This window comes from Heterodontus francisci, chromosome 33, assembly GCF_036365525.1.
Source record: "Heterodontus francisci isolate sHetFra1 chromosome 33, sHetFra1.hap1, whole genome shotgun sequence".
Classification (NCBI taxonomy): Eukaryota; Metazoa; Chordata; class Chondrichthyes; order Heterodontiformes; family Heterodontidae; genus Heterodontus; species Heterodontus francisci.
This window is the reverse complement of record NC_090403.1, coordinates 51,532,009-51,553,574: the sequence shown is the minus strand read 5'-3', so window position 1 is coordinate 51,553,574 and position 21,566 is coordinate 51,532,009. Positions and strand designations below refer to the sequence as shown.

Sequence of the window (21,566 nt, the reverse complement as noted above, 5' to 3'; positions counted from 1 at the left end):
TCCAATAGAGTATGTGCAGTGTTGTATTGGAGAGTGCCGTAATGATGCTTGGAAGAGTAAAAAGATCTCTATCAAATCAGCCGTCAGCCGACGTAGCACAAGGCTCCCACTAACACTCAGCCAACCCAGTACAAACCAGGGTTTCAAGCTCAGACTGTTCATAAGAATGCTTCTTGCAAATGTTACCTGGTGGAGTATGTGCAGTTCAATATCAATATTAACATTAATAAAAGAGGATGGTCGGGGCTGTCTGGAATAAAACAGCCAGAGTGAAAGTTCCTACAATGGCTTAGTGGCGAAATGCACCAGCTGAGATGCTACTGAGACACACAGACCAGGCAGTCTGAACTTGAATCCCTGGTTTGTGCTGGTTTAGCTGAGTGTTAATGGGAACTTTGCACTAAGTAGGCTGAGGACCGATCTGATAGAGGTCTTTAAGATTATGAAAGGAGTCAGTAGGGTAGAGATAGAGAAGATGTTTTCCCTTGTGGAAACTAAGGGTCATCAATGTAAGTTAATCACCAATAAATCCAATTGGGAATTCAGGAGAAACTTCTATGCCCATGTGTGGTTAGAATTTGAAACTCACTACCACAAGGTGTAGTTAAGGCAAATACCGTAGATGTGTTTAAGGGAAAGCTGGATAAACACAAGAAAGGGAAAGGAATAAAAGATTATGCTGATGGAGATAGATGAAGAGGAGTGGGAGGAGGCTTGTGTGGAATATAAACACCGGCATGGAGCAGTTGGCCAAATGGCCTGTTTTCTGTGCTGTCCATTTATGTAAGTGATGTCACTCAGTGAAGATAGATAACACTGTCAATTTGTTAATTTTAAATCTATGGGATAAATTCACTGAAACTTGCCCTTTCAGCAGAGATCTCTGATTCGGAGACTAGGCTACAACTGTGTTGTGCCGACTGTCTGACATGCATGGTGTTTGAGCGCTGCTGGGAACATGGAATCGGACAATTAACCCGTGCACGTTTGGTGACCCAGTGTCTGAAAGGGCAGTGGCAGCAGATTCAATGGTAACTTTCAAAAAGGAAATTGGATAAATATTTGAAGGTCTATGGGGAAAGGGAAGTAATAGGGACTAATTGGATAGCTCTTTCAAGAACCAGCACAGTCTTAATGGGCTGAATGTCCTCCTGTGCTATATGAATCTCTGTAAAATTGAGCCAGAAATATCACAGAATATATAATTGTCACAAAGACAAATAGGGCTATGTAGTAGAGTGTGAATTTATAAAGCATCTGTAATCTTTTATAGAGCAGTTCATTCACGGCATTCTCCTGCAACAGCTTTCTCTCATCAGCTACTTACCTGTTTGTGACAAGAGATGCTTTAATCTTACTGTTGTAAATCAAAACTTCCTTATTTAAACTTTTTCTTAAATCCCTCCCCTGGAATTTAAAAGTGCCTCTAGTGCATTACACATTTGTTCTAGTTCATGATTCCAGCTGTTTCTCTGCCCTACGTGCCAATTCTCCAATTTAAATCCTTTTTTTTTTAAAGAAAACTAACGAGAAGTTTCTGCGCTGTCGTTTCTTCCCCTTTTGTTATATCTAACTAATAACTATCAGACTTGCACAAGTGCTAGCGGCAACAGCAGTCACAGCTACAGGTCAGGGACCATGAGAAGTTTGGATGAAACCACAGCTCCCTTTACCAATAAACATTTCCAGGGAGCATCTGCACCACACGTGAGCGGAAAGGAGGCGGCAGAGGTTGCCAGGTCGGAGGTCAAAGCGAAGAAGGCTCCCAATCATGGCTCCAGCCAGAGGGGACGAAAGCCAGGTGGCGGGAAGAGCGTGGCCAGTGTTTCCACTGTATCGTCAGCAAGTCCATTTCAGCAAGGTACTGTAAGCGATTGGATGGTTGAATCTGCTGAGGGGAAGTGTTGATGAGAAATTAAGAAGGTGAGCCTTTGCATAGGCCCAACCAGCAAACAAGGCACTTACCTGAGCTAAACAAATCAAACTGCCCCAGGTTTTGATTTCCAGTGCGTGCTGAGTTTTTATTTAAAACTTCATTCTCGGGGATATGGGCATCGCTGGCGAGGCCAGCACGAATTCCCATCCCTAATTGTCCTGATTGCAAGAGGCTGGATACAACTTATGTGACCTGCTGGGTCACTTTGGAGGACAATTAACACCAACTTGCATTTATATAGCGCCTTCAATGTCCCACGTTGCTAAGAGTTGCTGTGTAACTTGGACTCGCATTTCGGCCCAGACCTGGTAAGACGTCAGGTTTCCTTCTATTGAAAGACAATTGGTGAACCAGCTGGGTTTTTGCGACAAACCGGTGACTTCATGGTCACTTTTTACTGATGCTAATTTTTTTATTTTCAGCTTTTTTAACTGAATTAAAATTCTCACGCTGTCACGGTTGGGTTTGAACTGTCATTCTCTGGATTATTGGGCCAGGCTAGTCCAGTAACATTAACCAGCACATCTCGGCAAGGGGAGCACTTGGGGTATTGGGCTCAGTGCACTAGGGATCGGGTGGGGAGATAATAGCCTGCGTACCCTCTCCTGATGGCTATCCGGTTACCAAGGCTGGACATTGTATATACAAGATCGGAGCCTACTTGTGATGAGTCCCAAAGTGGAATAGCTTGTTAACACACCCGCTATGGGCCAATGTATGGGCTCTTGACCACTTGGCCTGGGCATGGGGAGAGGGCACCTCTCAACAGGACTGAATGGCTCCAAGAGGAGGGGAGAAAAAGGGGAAAAGATAAAATGGAATGGTGAGCGTTGAGGTTGATGATGTATAAGGGTGGTCCACAGTAGAGTGGTGCAGCAGCAACATATCGAGGAGGTCATGAGAATGGATGTAAACATCAACAACAGCTTGCATTTATATAGCACCTATAACATAGTGAAAGGTCCCAAGGCACTTCACAGGAGCCTTATCAAGCAAAATTTGACGTCAAGACATATAAGGAGATATTAGGACAGATGAACAAAAGTTTGGTGAAAGGAGTAGGATTTAAGGAATGTCTTAAAGGAGGAGAGAGAAGTACAGAGGCGGAGAGAATAGGGAAGAAATTCCGGAGCTTAGGGCCTCAGGAGCAAAAGGCACAGCCGCCACTGGTGGAGAAGTTAAAGTCAGGGAAATGCCAGAGGCTTGTTGGGCTGGAGGAGGTTGCAAAGATGGGAACAAGGGTGAGGATTTTAAAATTGCTGCATTACCAGACCAGGAGCCAATGTAGGTCAGTGAGTACAGGGGAGATGGGTGAATGGGACTTGGTGTGAGTCAGGACAAGGGCAGCAGAGGAGGGTGGAAGTTGGGAGTCTGGCCAGGAGAGCGTTCGTATAGTCAAGTCCAGAGGTGACAAAGGCATGGTAAGGGTTTCAGTGGCAGATTAGCTGAGGCGGAGTTGGGCAATGTTAGAGGCAAAATTAGGTGGTGTTGGTGATGAAGTGGAGATGTGGTCGGAAGCTCATCTCAGATGAGATATGTGCAGATGAGGGTAGTGAAGTTGATGTAGTTTACATGGATTTCAGCAAAGCCTTTGACAAGGTCCCACATGGGAGACTTAACGAGAAAGCAAATGCACATGGGATACAGGGTAACTTGATAAGGTGGATTCAAAATTGGCTTAGCTGTAGGAGCAGAGAGTGATGACAGACGGCTGTTTTAGTGACTGGAAGCCAGTGTCCAGTGGCGTACCACAGGGATCTGTGCTGGGTCCCCTATTGTTTGTCATTTATATAAACGACACAGATGACTATGTGGGGGTAGGATCAGTAAGTTCGCAGATGACACAAAGATTGGCCGAGTGGTTAACAGTGAGGTTGAGTGACTTGGGTTACAGGAAGATATAGACGGGATGGTCAAATGGGCAGAAAAGTGGCAGATGGAATTTAACCCTGAAAAGTGTGAGGTGATACACTTTGGAAGGGGTAATGTGACACGGAAGTATTCAGTGAATGGCCTGACACTGGGAAGTTCCGAGGAGCAAAGGGACCTTGGCGTGTTTGTCCATAGATCTCTGAAGGCAGAAGGGCAGGTTAATAGGGTGGTGAAAAAGGCATATGGGACACTTGCCTTTATCAATCGAGGCATAGATTACAAAAGCAGGGAGGTCGTGTTGGAGTTGTACAGAACTTTGGTAAGGCCACAGCTGGAGTAGTGTGTGCAATTCTGGTCGCCGCATTATAGGAAGGATGTGATTGCATTGGACGGGGTGCAGAGGTGATTCACCAGGATGTTGCCTGGGATGGAACATTTAAGCTATGAAGAGAGGTTGGAAAGGCTTGGGTTGTTTTCACTGGAGCAGAGAAGACTGAGGGGTGACCTGATCGAGGTGTACAAGATTATGAGGGGCATGGACAGGGTGGATAGGGAGCAGCTGTTCCCCTTAGTTGAAGGGTCAGTTACGAGGGGACACAAGTTTAAGGTGAGGGGCAGGAGGTTTAAGGGGGATTTGAGGAAGAACTTTTTTACCCAGAGGGCGGTGACGGTCTGGAATGCACTGCCTGGGAGGGTGGTAGAGGCGGGTTGCCTCACATCCTTTAAAAAGTACCTGGATGTGCTCTTGGCACGTCATAACATTCAAGGCTATGGGCCAAGTGCTGGCAAATGGGATTAGGTAGACAGGTCAGGTGTTTTAATGCATCGGTGCAGACTCGATGGGCCGAAGGGCCTCTTCTGCACTGTATTATTCTGTGATTCTGTGATTTCCTTAGAACACACTGGAGCTGGTGGTATTGTGCCTGCTGCTGTTCGCTTTGTTTTGCCAGTGACCAGGATCCTGCTGGAGAGAGTGGGAAAGTCACTGCTGTGGCTTAACCCCATTATTTGGCTGGTAGTTGAAGAGGTTATTATTTCACTCTACATGACTGATGGGCCATGTAGATATTACAAGGCAGTAATCTGATTGATAGGTCAGACAAATTCCTTCAACCTGTCATGGCAATCCCGAGAGAAGGCAACAGATTTCATGTTGTCCGTAGAGGGTAAAATGCCCTTCAGACTAATTCTCAGGTAAAGTCTGTGAGCCAGGAAGGGTCAGGGCTCAGCTGCTGATTTCGCAAATTCTACCAATAGTAGATGAGCAGATCCTGTTTTACTGGCAGTACACTAGCAAATTGAAAAATCTTCATAAAACTGATATAACAGCATAGTCCCCAGAAGCCAGTTAACAAAGACAGGCCTCTCCAATTCCAAATTAAAATTTAAAAATAAAATACCATAAACCGTGCTGTAAGTGACCCTAATCTGGGCTTCATTCCTGAACTATGCCAGCAATAGACATGTGCATTAACACTCTCTCTCCGATATCTCCTTTCCCCCAACACACACGCACAGGCACCTCCTGCATACGTTCACATGCACACGAACAGTCAGTCACCTACACGTTCTGAAACGGAAGATCATATAGCTGCTCACCCAGCTGAGAAAAGCCACAGTGCCTCGACAGGAAGCTCTGAGCAACCTACGCAAGAATATCTTTAAACCCTTGCACAAAGTCTAAGAAATTAGCCATGTGAGTGTCAAACATGACTCAGTGGTAGACTGAGTAATAAGGTTGTGGGTTCAAGCCCCACCAGAGATTTCAGTATAAAAGTCGAGGCAGTACCAGTGCATTGCTCAGGGAGTGCTGCACTGTTGGAGGTGCCGTCTTTCAGATGAGACCGTGGCGGGAATTTTATGGCCCCCAAACGAGTGGGCTGGTGAAGGTGGGGGGCGTAAAATTGAGTCGGATGCGGTGGGGGGGGGTGGGCGTACCCGCCCCCGCTGCAATGTTTGCCACCGCCCCGCATAACAACAGCAAGCCCTCCCCAGGCCAGTCGAGGCCCTTTTACCCTTGGCGGCCAGACGGCAAAAGCTTCGAGAGCCCCGCCTGGTAAAACCAGGCGGCTGCCTTGTATGGAGGGCGGGGAGGGGGCACTCCTGATCGGGTACCCTTTGCCCCATGGAGGGCTGCCCCCAAAGCCCCAAACTCCCCCAGCCCCCCTAACCGACCCCCCCCCCCCCCCCCCTCCTTACCTCACTGGGGCCTGGTCAGTTGTCTCCATTGAGGCCCTATAAACATACCTGTCCTTCACCTTGCTTACGATGGCTGGGTGTAGTCCCAACAGTGGCCACCACTCCCAGTGGCGCTGCTGGGACTAAGAGCTGCCGGCTCGCTGATTGGCTGGCAGCTCCATTAGGCGGGACTTCCTGCTTCAAGGAGGTGGAAGTCCCACTCAAGACCAAATAAGGGCCTAGGGGACAGAGACAGGATCATCCCTGACTTTTCGGCCAGTGGGCGGGGCCTCATGCCCAATGAAAAATTCCAGCTCTGAAAACTGAGGTGCCGTCTGCCCTTTCAGGTGGGCGTAAAAGGTGGTCACTGTTCTGAAGAAGATCAGAGGAATTACCCCAGTGTCCTGGCCACTGTTTATCGGCATCACTCAGAGATTACCTGGTCGTTATTCCATTGCTGTTTGTGGGAGCTTGCTGTGCACAAATTGGCTGCTACATTTCCTACATTACAACAGTGACTACACTTCAAAAGTACCTCATTGGCTGTAAAGCGCTTTGAAATGTCCTGAAGTCATGAAAGGTGCGATATAAATGCGTCTTTTTCCGTGCTGTGTATGCAGTACATGACATACTGTCGCACACTGTAGCCAGGGAGCATTTGCCGAAATGAGCTAACACTAATTTTCTCCCCTCCTCTGCTGAAGGTACTATCTCACAGTTGGCCACAGTTCCATGCATGGCAGCAGTTGCCCTGGACCAAGTCCAAGTGGCCATTCCTCGTGTCTTATCTTTGGCAGTGAATGTTGACTGGCTGTTTGACTGTAGTAGGCATCATATTTGGGTCCTGTTTTTGTCCAGTGTCAGCACATGGGCATTTTGCAAAGGTGGTGGTGTCAATTGGGTCACCTCTGCTGCCCTGGTTGAGATCAGCTAGCGCAGTACAGACTGTGGATTGAATCTACGATGATCTAGACTGCAGTGCATTTACAAACTGAGCCATTATAGCAGCAGGTACTGAATCTGACGAGTGTTTCCAATTGAGGTGTCAATCTGAAAAAACAAGATAACCTCACGCTAATTGCTGCCCTGTTAGCCAGTTGTAGGTGGGTGGAGTTGCACACGTAAGGAGAAGGAGCATGAGTAGGCCATTCGGCCCCTCCAGTCGGTTCCACCATTCAGTAAGATCATGGCTGATCATCTACCTCAACTTTACTTTCCTGCCCAATCTCCATATCGCTTGATTCCCTTGGTGTCAAAAATCCTATCAGTCTTAGTCTTGAATAAATTCAATGACTGGGCACCCACAGCTGTCTGTGGTAGAGAATTCCAAAGATCCACAACCCTCTGAGTGAAGAAATTTCTCCTCTCCTCAGTCCCAAATGGCCAACCCCTCATCCTGAAACTGTGGCCTTCAGCCTCTCCAGTCAGCTGGAGTAATCTCTCAACATCTACTCTGAAAACCCTTCTAAGAATTTTAGATGCTTCACTGAAACCTGTTTCAATTAAAATATAGATCAGCCATGATCTCATTGAATAACAGAACAAACTTGAGGGGCTGAATGGCTGCCTCAAGCTCCGATGTTCCTTCCTTACTATGCTTTCAAGGAGGGGTAAAATTATTATTCTACTATAATTCACACTCTCCCAACATAACCAAGGTGCCGTGAGGTCCAGTCTCACATCTTTCAGGCTCAGTGCCGAAGGAAGTTTCATTGTCTTTTAAATGCTGTGTAATCGAAGCATTTGGAGATGTCTGTCAGGATTTCAGGCAGTAATCCTGTCTCGGGACCCGGCTGATGAACAGACGGGTTGAAGCTTTGTCTCCTGGGACTTATCTGAGCCCTTTGATTGGATTACAGCCTTGTAATCTGCTGTCAGTCACCCTGTGTCCTCTCTGAAATGAGTGCTCGGGCAGGGCTGCATGGCTCAGTTGGCAAGAACACTGTAGAATGGAGCTGGACGGATCAGCGAGAGGCCGGGCTCCCTCCACCGCCTATGCTGAGTTAGCTGATCTCAGCCCATCTGGTTGTAGAGGGCTTATATTTAGTCACAACTCCAAGGTGGGGGTGGGTGCAGGAGATCAAGCAGGATTCCTGCTTCTGATTACTATCTAACAACTATTACTGGAAACTAGTCAAATGTGCACGTCTGATCAGCTTCCCTTTCCAGGCCAGAGGTATTGAGGCAATCCTGCAACAGTTGAATAGCCTGGCAGTCTCAGCTCACACTTGACGATTGGCCTTGGAGTACTTGTGTCAGATACCTCTTCAGCTAGGTGATGTTTAGTAAAGAAATTTGAAATCTTTCTTTCTATTGTATTATAAGAAGGACATTGAGGCACTCGAGAGGGTGCAAAAGACATTGGAAGTGCAGTGATGTCATTGAACTAGTAATCCAGAGACCCAAGCTAATGGGTTCAATTGCCGCCACAGCAGCTGGTGGAATTTAAATTCAATTAATAAATTTAATTAATAGAAATCTGGAATTGAAAGCTAGTCTCAGTAATGCTGTCATAAAACTATCATCGATTGTTGCAAAAACCCATCAGGCTCACTGGTGTCCTTTAGGGAAGGAAATCTGCCGTTCTTCCCTGGTCTGGCCTACGTGCAACTCCAGACCCACAGCGATGTGGTTGACTCTTAAAATTGCCCTCTGAAATTGCCGAGCAAGCCAGGCAATTGTTAAAGGCAATTGGCCTTGCCTACATCGCATGAAAGAATAAAAAAAATTGCTGGAATGATACCAGAACTCAGAGGCTGTATCTATAAGAATAGATTAAATAAGCTGGGAATCATTTCACTGGAAAAGGTAAGGGTGACCTGATAGAGGTCTTTACAAACGGTTTGACAGAGTAGACAAAGAAAAGGTGTTTCCAATTGCAGCCAAGGCCTGAACTAGGGCCATAACTATAAGATAGTCACGAATAAATACCATAGGAAGTTCAGGAGAAACTTCTTTAACATGAGAGTGGTTAAAATGTGGAAGTTTCTACTACAATGAGTATTTGATGCATATAGCTGAGTTTCATTGAACATAGAACAGTACAGCACAGTACAGGCCCTTCGGCCCACGATGTTGTGCCGACCCTTTAACCTACTCTGAGATCAAACTACCGACATGCCCTTCATTCTACAATCATCCATGTACCTATCCAAGAGTCGCTTAAATGCCCCTAATGTATCTGCTTCTACTACCACCGCTGGCAGTGCATTCCACGCACCCACCACTCTCTGTGTAAAGAACCTACCTCTGACATCTCCCCGAAACCTTCCTCCAATCGCCTTAAAATTATGCCCCCTGGTGATAGCCCTTTCCACCCTGGGAAAAAGGCTCTGACTATCCACTCTATCTATGCCTCTCATCATCTTGTACCCCTCTATCAAGTCACCTCTCATCCTTCTTCGCTCCAATGAGAAAAGCCCTAGCTCCCTCAACCTTTCTTCATAAGACATGCCCTCCAGTCCAGGCAGCATCCTGGTAAATCTCCTCTGCACCCTCTCTAAAGCTTCCACATCCTTCCTATAATGAGGCGACCAGCACTGAACACAATATTCCAAGTGTGGTCGAACCAGGGCTTTATAGAGCTGCAGCATAACCTCACGGCTCTTAAACTCAATCCCCCTGTTAATGAAAGCCAACACCCCATACGGCTTCTTAACAACCCTATCAACTTGGGTGGCAACTTTGAGGGATCTATGGACGTGGACCCCAAGATCCCTCTGTTCCTCCACACTGCCGAGAATCCTGTCTTTCAGTCTGTATTCTGCATTCAAATTCGACCTTCCAAAATGAATCACTTCACATTTTTCCAGGTTAAACTCCATCTGCCACTTCTCAGCCCAGCTCTGCATCCTGTCAATATCCCGTTGCAACCTACAACAACCCTCCACACTATCCACAACTCCAGCAACCTTTGTGTCATCGGCAAACTTACTAACCCAGCCTTCCACTTCCTCATCCAAGTCATTTATAAAAATCACAAAGAGCAGAGGTCCCAGAACAGATCCCTGCGGAACACCACTGGTCACCGAGCTCCAGGCTGAATACTTTCCATCTACTACCACCCTCTGTCTTCTATGGGCCAGCCAATTCTGTATCCAGACAGCCAAATTTCCCTGTATCCCATGCATCCTTACTTTCTGAATGAGCTTACCATGGGGAACCTTATCAAACGCCTTGCTAAAATCCATATACACCACATCCACTGCACTTCCTTCATCAATGTGTTTTGTCACATCCTCAAAGAATTCAATAAGGCTTGTGCGGCATGACCTGCCCCTCACAAAGCCATGCTGACTATCTCTAATCAAACCATGCTTTTCCAAATAATCATAAATGCTGTCTCTCAGAATCCTCTCCAATAATTTGCCCACCACGTACGTAAGACTGACTGGTCTGTAATTCCCAGGGTTATCCCTATTCCCTTTCTTGAAGAGAAGCTAGATAAACAAACAGATGAGAGAGAAAGGAATAGAAGGAGATGGTAATGTGGTTAGATGAAGGGGGGAGGCTTATGTGGAGCATAAACAGCAGCCTAGACCAGTTGGACTGAATAGCCTGTTCCTGTGCTATAAATCGTTTGCAATACTTTTTAACACTGGGGAGAAAGGCACTTGCCTTTTAGGTTGTCTTTATCATTCCTAAGGAAACTCGCCATTTCAGGTCTCCTCGTAGGGTTGGAATTAGCTCTACCGCAAGCCCTGTTTTTTTTATACTTTCATGGTATGTGGGCATCACTGGCAAGGCCAGCATTTGTTGCCCATCCCTAATTGCCCTTGACAACTGAGTGGCTTGCCTAGGCCATTGTAGAAGGCAGTTAAATGTCAGTCACATTGCTATGAGTCCCATGTAGGCCAGACCAGGTAAGGTCAGCAGATTTCCTTCCCTAAAAGACATTAGTGAACCAGATAGGTTTTTACAACAATCAATGATAGTTTCATAGCACCTTTACTGAGACTAGCTTTCAATTCCAGATTTTTATTAGTTTATTAATTAATCAAATTTAAGTTCCACCGGCTGCCGTGGATTTGACACACTGCCCCAGGGCATTAGCCTGAGCCTCTGGATTACTAGCTCAGTCACGTTACCACTACGTCACCGTCTCCCCTGTTAACAGTTCCCTTGTCAATCCTGTAGATTGGGACCTGGACTGTCCCTGTTTGCTGATCCTGATGCATTTGAGCTGGGAAAACTTTACTACTTGGGAGGTCTCATGACTTACATAGTAACAGTTCCGGATTAATGTTACTGGACTAATAATCCAGAGAATGAGAATTCAAATCTCACCATGGCAGTTTGAAAATTTGAGTTGAATTTTTGCAAAAAACAGCAAAAAAGAAAAACCATTGTTAGTAAAAGTGTCCATGTTGGATTGTTGTAAAAACCTAACAGGTTCACTAATGTCCCTGAGGGAAGGAAATCTGCCTTCCATACCTGGGCTGCCCTATATGTGACTGCAATCCCACACCAACATAATTGATTCTTAACTGCCCCCTGAAGTGGCCCAGCAAGCCACAACAGTTGTACTGGGGGATAGGCATTAAAAACACCCAGATCCTGTGAATGAATGAAAAAACTAGGGCAGACAACATAATATGTAAGTATACAAATATCAGGTACAGGCTTTTAGTTCTATCATAGAATTATAATATGGTAACAGCGCAGAAGGAGGCCATTCGGCCCATCGTGTCCGTGCCAGCGCTCTGCAAGAGCAATTTACCTAGTCCCAATCCCCCTGCCCTTTTCCCCATAGCCCTGAAAATCTTTTCTCTTCAGGTGCTTATCCAATTATTTGAAAGCTACAATTGAATCTGCCTCCACCACACACAGTGCATTCCAGATCCTCACAACTCTCTGCGTAAATAGATTTTTCCTCATGTCACCATTGGTTCTTTGGCCATTCGTCTTAAATCAGTGTCCTCTGCTTCTTGACCCATTGGCCAATGGGAACAGTCTCTCTCTATAATAAAAGCAAAATACTGCGGATGCTGGAAATCTGAAATAAAAACAAGAAATGCTGGAATCACTCAGCAGGTCTGGCAGCATCTGTGGAGAGAGAAGCAGAGTTAACATTTCAGGGCAGTGACCCTTCTTCAGTCGCTCTCTATAGTTGTGTAAATTTTTGTTTAATTCATGCATTAAATACTCCCCCACCCTTCTCCTGACATTTCCTTTACCTGCTGGGCATCAGTATTGAGTTCAATTGAAGGAATTTGCATATAGCTCCTTTCATGTCCCTAGGGCCTCCCAAAGTGCTGGCAGCTCATGTATTACTTTTGAAATGTTGTAAGCAAGGCACATTAGTTAGAACAGGAAAATGTCTGACAAGGAAGTTTGTGTGGAAAAGTTTAAAGGTAAACATGTGCGTTAGTATAATGCTTTATCTTGCCTTTCAGATAACTTAACTACATTGAAGTGTAGTTACTGTTAATGGAGCCAAATGTGGCAGCTATTTTTCACACACAGTAATGTCCCACAAACAGCAGTGAGATAAGGAACGTAAGGAACAGGAGTAAGGCCGTTAATGTCCTCAGGCCTGCTCTGCTATTCAGTCAGATCACGGCAGATCGGAACCTCAGTTCCATTTTCCTAACTTTGCATCATATCCCTCAATACCCTTACTCAGTAAAAATCAAATCAATCTCAGTGTTGAAAGCTTTAGTTGGCCCCCTGCATCAACAATCTTTTGGGGGAAAGAGTTGCGAATCTCTACCACTATTTTTGTATGAAGAATTACTTCCAGATTGCCTTCCTGAACAGCCTGACTCAAATTTTAAGGTTCTGCCCCCTTGTCCTTGATTTCCCTCTCCTGAGGAAATAGTTTCTCAAAATCTACCCAGTGAAATCCTCAACAAGGTCACCCCTCAATTTTCTATAACTCAGTTCCAATGTTCCGTCAGCCGTGGCTCAGTTGGTCGCACTCTCACCTCTGAGTCACGAGGTTCTGGGTTCAAGTCCCACTTCAGGACTTGAGCACAAAAATCAAGGTTGTCACTCCAGTGCAGTACTGAGGGAGTGCAGCGCTGTCAGAGGTGCCATCCTTTGGATGAGATGTTTTTTTTTTATCTGTGACCCTGTCCACCTTCCCGGGTGGATGTAAAAGACCCCTTGGCACTATTTGGAAGCAGAGCAGGGGAGTTTGCCCTGGTGTCCTGGCCAATATTTATCTCTCAATCAACATCACGAAAACAGATTATGTGGTCATTGTCACATTTTAAAAAATTATTTGTTCATGGGATGTGGACGTCGCTGGCTAGGCCAGCATTTATTACCCATCCCTAATTGCCCTTGGTTTGATGCAACTGAGTGGCTTGCTAGGCCGTTCCATAGGGCAGTTAAGAGTCAACCATATTTCTGTGGGTCTGGAGTCACATGTAGGCCATGTGATTTGCTTCTCTAAAGGACATTGCTCTTTATGGGAGCTTACTGTGCACTAATTGACTGCCACATTTCCTACATTACAACCGTGGCTACACTTCAAAAATAGTTCATTGGCTGCAAAGCGCTTTGCGACGTTCAGTGGTTGTGAGAGATGCTATATAAATGCAAGCCTTTGCTTCCTCCCTCCCTTCCCTCCCATAGCTTGGTTCCGACATTTCAAAAGTACTTCAAAGTAAAATCCTGCCAGTGTTTCCAGTCAATCATCTTCCAGCAGTTTTAACACATGGGAAAGGCCTGTAACAGGCATACAGTGGGGTGTTCTGTTGGTTTTAACACACACATTTATTAAGAGAAATTATATTTACATTAATAGCGTCATTTAAAGTGATTGAAAGCTCTTAAAAGCATGAAGTGACACTTCGAATAGCTGGGCACTGATAATTGCCAGTAATGAGGTGCTAAAGTGATCCACTTAGACAAACAGTTAGAGATTAGCATGTGTTTTAAGGCGAGAATGGGACATTAATAAGCTGCTTTAATGATCGCATTGTGAGTGAAGCACAAACTGTTCGCTTTTAAAGAAAAATGGTCCTCATTATAAATGGAAGGCGGCAGGTTCCTGCCGATCAAGTGTGTCAGGAGGAGGGTGAATTTGAATCACAGGAGGCTTGCATGTTGTTTGCTGTACAGCAGCCTTAGAAATTGTGCAAAAGCAAAATACTGCAGGTGCTGGAAATCTGAAATAAAAACAGAAAATGCAGGAAATACTCACCTTAAAAATTCTGTGTTTGTTACTGTGTTGCAGGCAGTCTCCTGAGCACCTCCAGCAGTTCACTGCAGCCTTCCCAGGAGGTCGGAGTATTTACTAAGCCTGAACTGCGAGGGGACACTTACTCAGCTGGCCGAGGCTCCTCGCAGACCCCGGTCTCCTACGACAAAGCAAAAGGGGACGTTTTTGCCGCTGAGGGGTCCCTGTCAGGCTTTAACTCTTTGATCCGCTTCACGTCCGCCCCTGCGGCCCAGAAGAAGGCCTCCGAGAGCTCGCCCGGGGATTTCAGGACTTCCAGTGGGATGGGCGGTCCTTCGAGTGGTGGAGCCGGCTACAAGCGACCTCAGCCGGTCGCCGGGATGGAAGAGGAAGATTCAGTGAAGGAAAAGAAGCACAAGGCTAGCAAGAAGAGCAAGCATGGTCGGGGGAGGCCTAAAGGGAGCAAGAACGAGAGCAGCCCAAGTCTGACGATTCCCATCTCCCTCATAACGTCATCGGCGACTGACCCGAGTGGATGCATCACTAGCCCCGCACTCCCAAAGTTAACAGCATCAACGAGCCACAGTGGAGCCATCCCAAGTCTATCAATAGAACCTTCACTTCTGGGTTCAGGTACCAAAATACTCCTATTTTGACACTTCCCTTTGATACCCATTCAAGTAGTTCTTTCAAATTGATATTGCTACGTCTCCCCCATTGGCTCAGTGGGTAAATAAAGCAGCAAGCATGGCTCGAAGCCATAGTGAGCTGGCCTGCCACCTCTATACTGAAGTAGCTAGCCACAGGCAGCTCAGAAGAAAGGGGCATTATGAGAATTGGCATCATTGCCCCGTGGGTTAGAAAGTACAGAACTCAGCCAGAGTCCCCTTACCACTGTCCTGATCCCCTTGTGTACACGGATCAGACTTGATTGTGATGCTCCCCGAGTCAAATAGCTTGTCGGCGTTCATTGTGCGGGGTCACGTATGAAATGGTAATGCTTGGGTGAGGTTACCAGTGAATGATCAGGACCTGTACCTTGTAACTCTGCACCTTCAGGATTAATTTCAAAGTTGGATGTGAAATACCAATGTCTGGGCAAGTGTATTAGACATGATAGGTTATACATGAGCATTACTCATCGAGGATCATATCCACACAGACTGATGGGGATGAAAGTCTCTTCCAGCTGTTGGCTTCAAGGGTTCCACATGAAATGACTTGGGCAGTCTCAGTCCAGTTCCTCGTAGTTCCACGGCAAAAAGGTTCACAAATGTCCTTTAGGGAAGAAAATCTGCTATCCTTACCTGGTCTAGCCGACATGTGACTCCAGACCCACAGCAACATGGTTGACTCTTAAATGCCCTCTGAAATGGCCTAGCAAGTTGTCCAGGGCAATTAGGGATGAGCAACAAATGCTGTCCTTGCCAGCGACGTCCCATCCCATGAAAGAATTTTTTTTTAAACTTGCATTTATATAGCTCCTTTCACAACCACAGGATGTCCCAAAGCACTTTACAGCCAATGAATTACTTTTGAAATGCAATCATTGTTGTAATGTAGCAAATACGGCAGTCAACATGCATACAGCAATATTCCACAAGCAGCAATGTGGTAATGACCAGGTAATCTGTTTTTGTAATGTTGGTTGAGGGATAGACATTGGCCAGGACACCAGGGAGAACTCCCCTGCTCTTCTTAGAAATAGTGCCATGGGATCTTTTATGTCCACCTGAGAGGGCAGATGGGGCCTCGGTTTAGCATATTATCCGAAAGACAAAGCTATCAAAGGTTTGTTATGAGTTGTCAAACTCACATGAGAGTCCATGTGGCTGGATGGCGGGAGAAATGGAAACTTATCTCACTAGGGCAGTAGAGGGGCGTGCTATTCTGAGACTGAGACTGAGGAGACCACAGCATGAGATAGGAGAAAAACAGAGAGCTTTACATCTATCCATACTGTTACTTAGAATTTACAGCACAGAAACAGAGCAATATGTGCATGCTGGTACTTATACTCCACTTCAGCCTCCTCCCATCATTGCTCATCTAAATCTATTATTGTAACCCTCTATTCCCTTCTCCCTCATATGCTTGACTAACCTCCCCTTAAACACAGCTATATTATTCACCTCAACCACTCCTTGTGGTAACGAGTTCCACATTCTCACCACTCTCTGGGTAAACAAGTTTCTTCTGAATTCCCTATTGGATTTCTCAGTGACTATCTTATATTGAAGTGGAATTCTGGAATAGAAACATAAAATGCTGGAAACACTCAGGAGGTCAGGCAGCATCCATGAAGTGAGAGAAATGAGTTAAAGTTTCAGGTTCGTGACCTTTCATCAGATGTTCAGAAGGGGAGTTCTTCCCGGTGTCCTAGTCGATATTTTATCCCTCAACCAACATCACTAAAAACATAAAATAAAAGCAAAATGCTGCAGATGCTGAAAATCTGAAATAAAAAGAGAAAGCGCTGGAAATACTCAGCAGGTCTGGCAGCGTCTGTGGAGAGAGAAACAGACCTTTCATCAGAACTGGCAAAGGTTAGAAAAGAATTAGGTTTTAGGCAAGTGAAGCGGTGTGTGGGGGGGGGGGGGGGCGGTGGGGGGCTCTTGCCTTTGTCCCATGATAGCTTTGTTATTTAATCTCTGCTGCTGTCTGCCCTATCACACACCTTCCCTTTTGATCTCTTTCCCCACCCCCCCAACAGCCAGCCCCCACCCCTCATTTCACTTGCTTAAAACCAAATTCTTTTCTAAGCTTTGCTGGTTCTGACGAAAGGTCACAGACCTGAAACGTTAACTCTGCTTCTCTCTCCACAGATGCTGCCTGACCTGCTGAGTATTTCCAGCACTTTGTGCTTTTATTTCACGAAAACCGTAGCTGACTTTTTTTGTTATTCGTTCCTGGGATGTGGGCGTCGCTGGCTAGGCCAGCATTTATTGCCCATCCCTAATTGCCCTTGAGAAAGTGGTGGTGAGTTGCCTTCTTGAACCGCTGCAGTCCATGTGGGGTAGGTACACCCACAGTGCTGTTAGGAAGGGAGTTCCAGGATTTGGACCCAGTGACAGTGCAGGAATGGCGATCTAGTTCCAAGTCAGGATGGTGTGTGGCTTGGAGGGGAACTTGCAGGTGATGGTGTTCCCATGTATTTGCTGCCCTTGTCCTTCTAGGTGGTAGATGTCACGGGTTTGGAAGGTGCTGTCTAAGGAGCCTTGGTGCATTGCTGCAGTGCATTTTGTAGATGGTACACACTGCTGCCACTGTGTGTGGCGGTGGAGGGAGTGAATGTTTGTAGATGGGGTGCCAATCAAGCGGGCTGCTTTGTCCTGGATGGTGTTGAGCTTCTTGAGTGTTGTTGGAGTTGCACCTATCCAGGCAAGTGAAGAGTATTCCATCACACTCCTGACTTGTGCCTTGTTGATGGTGGACAGGCTTTGGGGAGTCAGGAGGTGAGTTACTCGCCTCAGGATTCCTAGCCTCTGACCTGCTCTTGTAGCCGCAGTATTTATACTGCAGTTCAGTTTCTGGTCCAAGGTAACCCCCCCAGGATGTTGATAGTGGAGGATTCAGTGATCGTAATGCCATTGAATGTCAAGGGAAGATGGGTAGACTCTCTCTTGTTGGAGATGGTCATTGCCTGGCACTTGTGTGGCGCGAATGTTACTTGCCACTTATAAGCTCGAGCCTGGATATTGTCCAGGTCTTGCTGCATTTCTACGCGGACTGCTTCAGTATCTGAGGAGTCGCGAATGGTGCTGAACATTGTGCAAACTGTTGTTTGTGGGAGCTTGCTGTGCACAATTTGGTTGTCACCTTTCCTACCTGACCGGAGCGACTGCACTTTTGAAGTGGAAAGTGCTTTGCGAGATACTGTGATTGCGAAAGTTGCAAATCTGTCTCATTTCTGAGTGCAACAAAAAGAGTCTTCAAGAAGTTGGGGGGGGTGGAAGGGGGGCTGGTGGAAATGGAACGTGCTGTGACCCACAGGATGCTGTAGCGTGCAGAAAACATTCTATTCAACAGAAGGTGGTTGTTCTTCGGGGTCTAGGAGCTGCAGTGTTGTTTTTGACTTGTACAACTGCTTGAGTACTGGGGGTTTGCTTCTAAGAGGCGGTTGTGTTAATTCATTCAGAGCTGGTGGGCTGAGGATGTATCACTGAGTTATGGGCAAATAAATTTAAAGTTTCTCATTATGTTCGGTGGTCAGAATTTTGATGAGGGAGGAATAATGTAATATTTAAAGAATGCGCAGCATCAGAAAGTAGTTAAAGCGACACAGAGTTCAGGGATAATTATACAATATACAGAAACTATATGGTGCCTATAACCTAAAAATGTGCCGAAACATTGTTCAGATAGATATAATAACAAAACTTTCATTTATGTAGCACCTTCAATGTGGTAAAATGTCCCAAGGTGCTTTACAGGAAAATTATCAAACAAAAGTTGCCACCAAGCCATATAAGGAGATCTTAGGACAGATGGCCAAAACCTTGGTTTAAAGGAGGAGAGAGAATCAGAGCAGTTTAGGGAGGGATTTCCAGAGTTTAGGGCCCAGGCAGCTGGAGGAGGGAAAAGATTATAATTCGTGTAAAATTATAGCTCACGGAATAATAGGGACAGTAGCAACATGGATACGAAATTGGCTGAGTGACAAGAAACAGAGAGTAGTGGTTAATGGATGTTTTTCAGGCTGGAGGAAGGTTTGTACTGGAGTTCCCCAGGGGTCGGTGTTAGGACCCTTGCTCTTCCTGATCTCCATGAATGACCTAGACATTGGTGTACAGGGCACAATTTCAAAGTTTGCGGATGATACGAATTGTGGAACAATTGTGAACTGAGAGGAGGATAGTGTAGAACTTCAAAAGGGCATAGACAAGTTGGTGGAATGGGCAGACAGGTGGCAGATGAAGTTCAATGCAGAGAAACGTGAGGTGATTCATTTTGGTAGCAAGAACATGGACAGACAATATAACATTAAGGGTACAATTCTAAACGGGGTGCAAGAGCAGAGGGACCTGGAAGTATATGTGCATCAGTCATTGAAGGTAGCAGGACAGGTTAATAAGGCATACAGTATCCTGAGCTTTATTAATAGGGGCATAGAGTACAAGAGCAAGGAGGTTATGTTGAACTTGAATAAGACACTAGTTTGGCCTCAGCTGGAGTATTGCGTCCAGTTCTGGGCGCCGCACTTTAGGAAGGATGTGAGAGCATTGGAGAGAGAACAGAAAAGATTCACAAGAATGGTTCCAGGGATGAGGAACTTAAGGTATGAAGACAGATTGGAGAAGTTGGGACTGTTTTCCTTGGAGAAGAGAAAGATGAGAGGAGATTTGATAGAGCTATTCAAAATCATGAGGGGTCTGGACAGAGTGGAGAGGGAAAAACTGTCCCCACTCATGAAAGGATCAAGAACGCTTTGGCACAGATTTAAAGTAATTGGCAAAAGAAGCAAAAGTGACATGAGGAAAAACTTTTTCACGCAGCGGGTGGTTAAGGTCTGGAATGCACTGTCTGAGAATGTGGTGGAGGCAGATTCAATTGAGGCACTCAAAAGGGAATTAGACTGTTATTTGAAAAGGACGAATGTTCAGGGTTATGGGGAGAAGGCATTAGGTGAATTTTTCATTCGAAGAGCTGGTGCTGACACGATGGGCCGAATGGCCTCCTCCTGTGCTGTAATAATTCTGTGATTCTGTGAAAAGTCTCAGAAGCAAATGGTTTTCATAGCTCTGTGCCATTGCTTCAGCCATGGTTCAATGGGTAGTACTCTTACCTGTGAGTCAGAAGGTTGTGAGTTTAAGTCCCATTCCAAGACATGAGTACAAAAATTAAGGCTGGCCTGTCAGTGCAGTGCTGAGGGTGTGCTGCACTGTCATAAATGCAGTCTTTTGGATGCGACGTTAAACTGAGGCCCTGTTTACCTCCTCAGGTGGATGTAAAAGATCCCATGGCACTTTTTTTTTTATTGGTTCAAAATTAAATCTCTCTATGCTAGCCTTCATGATCTCTGTTGTCAGAGTCCATCTTGCTGCCATCAAAACTGCTATGGTCATTGCTTCCCCAGAAACCTCTTTCCCTAATCTCCAACACTGCTTCTTGCTCCTTGTATCGGCAGTTATGAAATAAATACTTCATATTGTCTCCCATTCAAAATCTTTCTTTCCCACATTTACTTTGCTCAACAACAACAAACTATATAGAAGGCTTGCATTTATATAGCACCTTTCATAACCTCAGAACGTCCCAAAATGCTAGACAGCCGATGAAGTACTTTTGAAGTGATGTAGGAAACACAGCACCAATTTGTGCTCAGCAAGCTCCCACAAACAGCAATGAGTTACTGACCAATTACTCTGTTTTTGTGATGTTGATTGTGGGATAATTATTGCCCAGGACACTGGGGAGAACTCCCCTGCTCCTCTTCGAAATAGCACCATGGGATCTTTTACATCTGTCTCAGAGGGCAGTTGGAGACTTGCTTTAACATTTCATCTGAAACACTTCCTCAGGACTGCATTGGATTTTTGTGCTCAAGTCCTGGAGAGGGATTTGAACCCACAACCATCCAACTCAGAGATGAGATTGCTATCAGCTGAGCCACTGACACTCTATATAGAACCTTTCACATAGAAAAGCATCTCAAGGCACAGTGACGCAATACTAAGAAAAACAACCAAAAACTGGTTCAAAGAGGTGGGTTTTTAAGGAGGAAAATAGGGAGGGAATTCTAGAATGAGTCCCAGTCCCTTCTACCATCTGCAGGCTTTCAAAATCCAACCTTGGCATTACCCATCTCTATCTCTTGACCTGCATTCTCCATTGTTCTTTCCAACCTCAGTGGTGTCCTGCACTGTATTGTATCTATAATTACATTTCTGTTTCACTAATTGTTTGATCAGCACTTAGTAACAAAAAAAAAACAAGGGAACATTTAATAGTATGACAACTGATTTTTAAGGATCTGTAAGCGGTGATTGATTGCTTTGTATTTCTGGCAAAAGTGTGAGGGCAATTCATTGAACACAGTTTGATGCAGAGGAGAAGGAAACCTCTTTTGTAATTTGACCTTTAATTGCTGCCGACTGTGTCTATGAAGCTTGTTCAAAGCCACCAGGCAGAGCTGGAATACTGAGCACCCCCCCTCCGCCACTGAACTCCAGCCCTCCCTGCTGTGAGTATAAAGAACTTGTGTCATCCCAAAGGGAGTTGGGGGAAGAATATATGGTTACAGTAAGGGCTTAAAATGGCCTTTGCTGTTGCCATAGCAACAGCTCAATCCAGTCGAAGGCCAGTACCATTTTAACAATAATAAATTGAAAGGTGGGTTAAAAGCAAAAAGGTTATTTTTGGGCTTTTCGTTTAATTTGAAACCTAGGAACAGGAAGTGGCCAGTCAGATGCTCAAGCTCATTCTGCCATTCAACTAGTTCATGGCTCTATG

General features: G+C 45.6%; 1 protein-coding gene across 5 annotated transcripts in view; it reads left to right on the top strand.

Moving 5' to 3' along the window:
- Positions 1–21,566, top strand: part of LOC137348204 (protein AF-10-like) — a 172,028-nt gene that overhangs the window by 95,914 nt on the left and 54,548 nt on the right. For all 5 annotated transcript variants that reach the window (XM_068013556.1, XM_068013555.1, XM_068013554.1 and 2 more), the window contains 2 exons: positions 1,690–1,861; positions 14,172–14,747. In XM_068013556.1, coding sequence (XP_067869657.1) covers positions 1,690–1,861; positions 14,172–14,747 — 748 coding nt within the window. The remainder of the gene's footprint in view (positions 1–1,689; positions 1,862–14,171; positions 14,748–21,566) is intronic.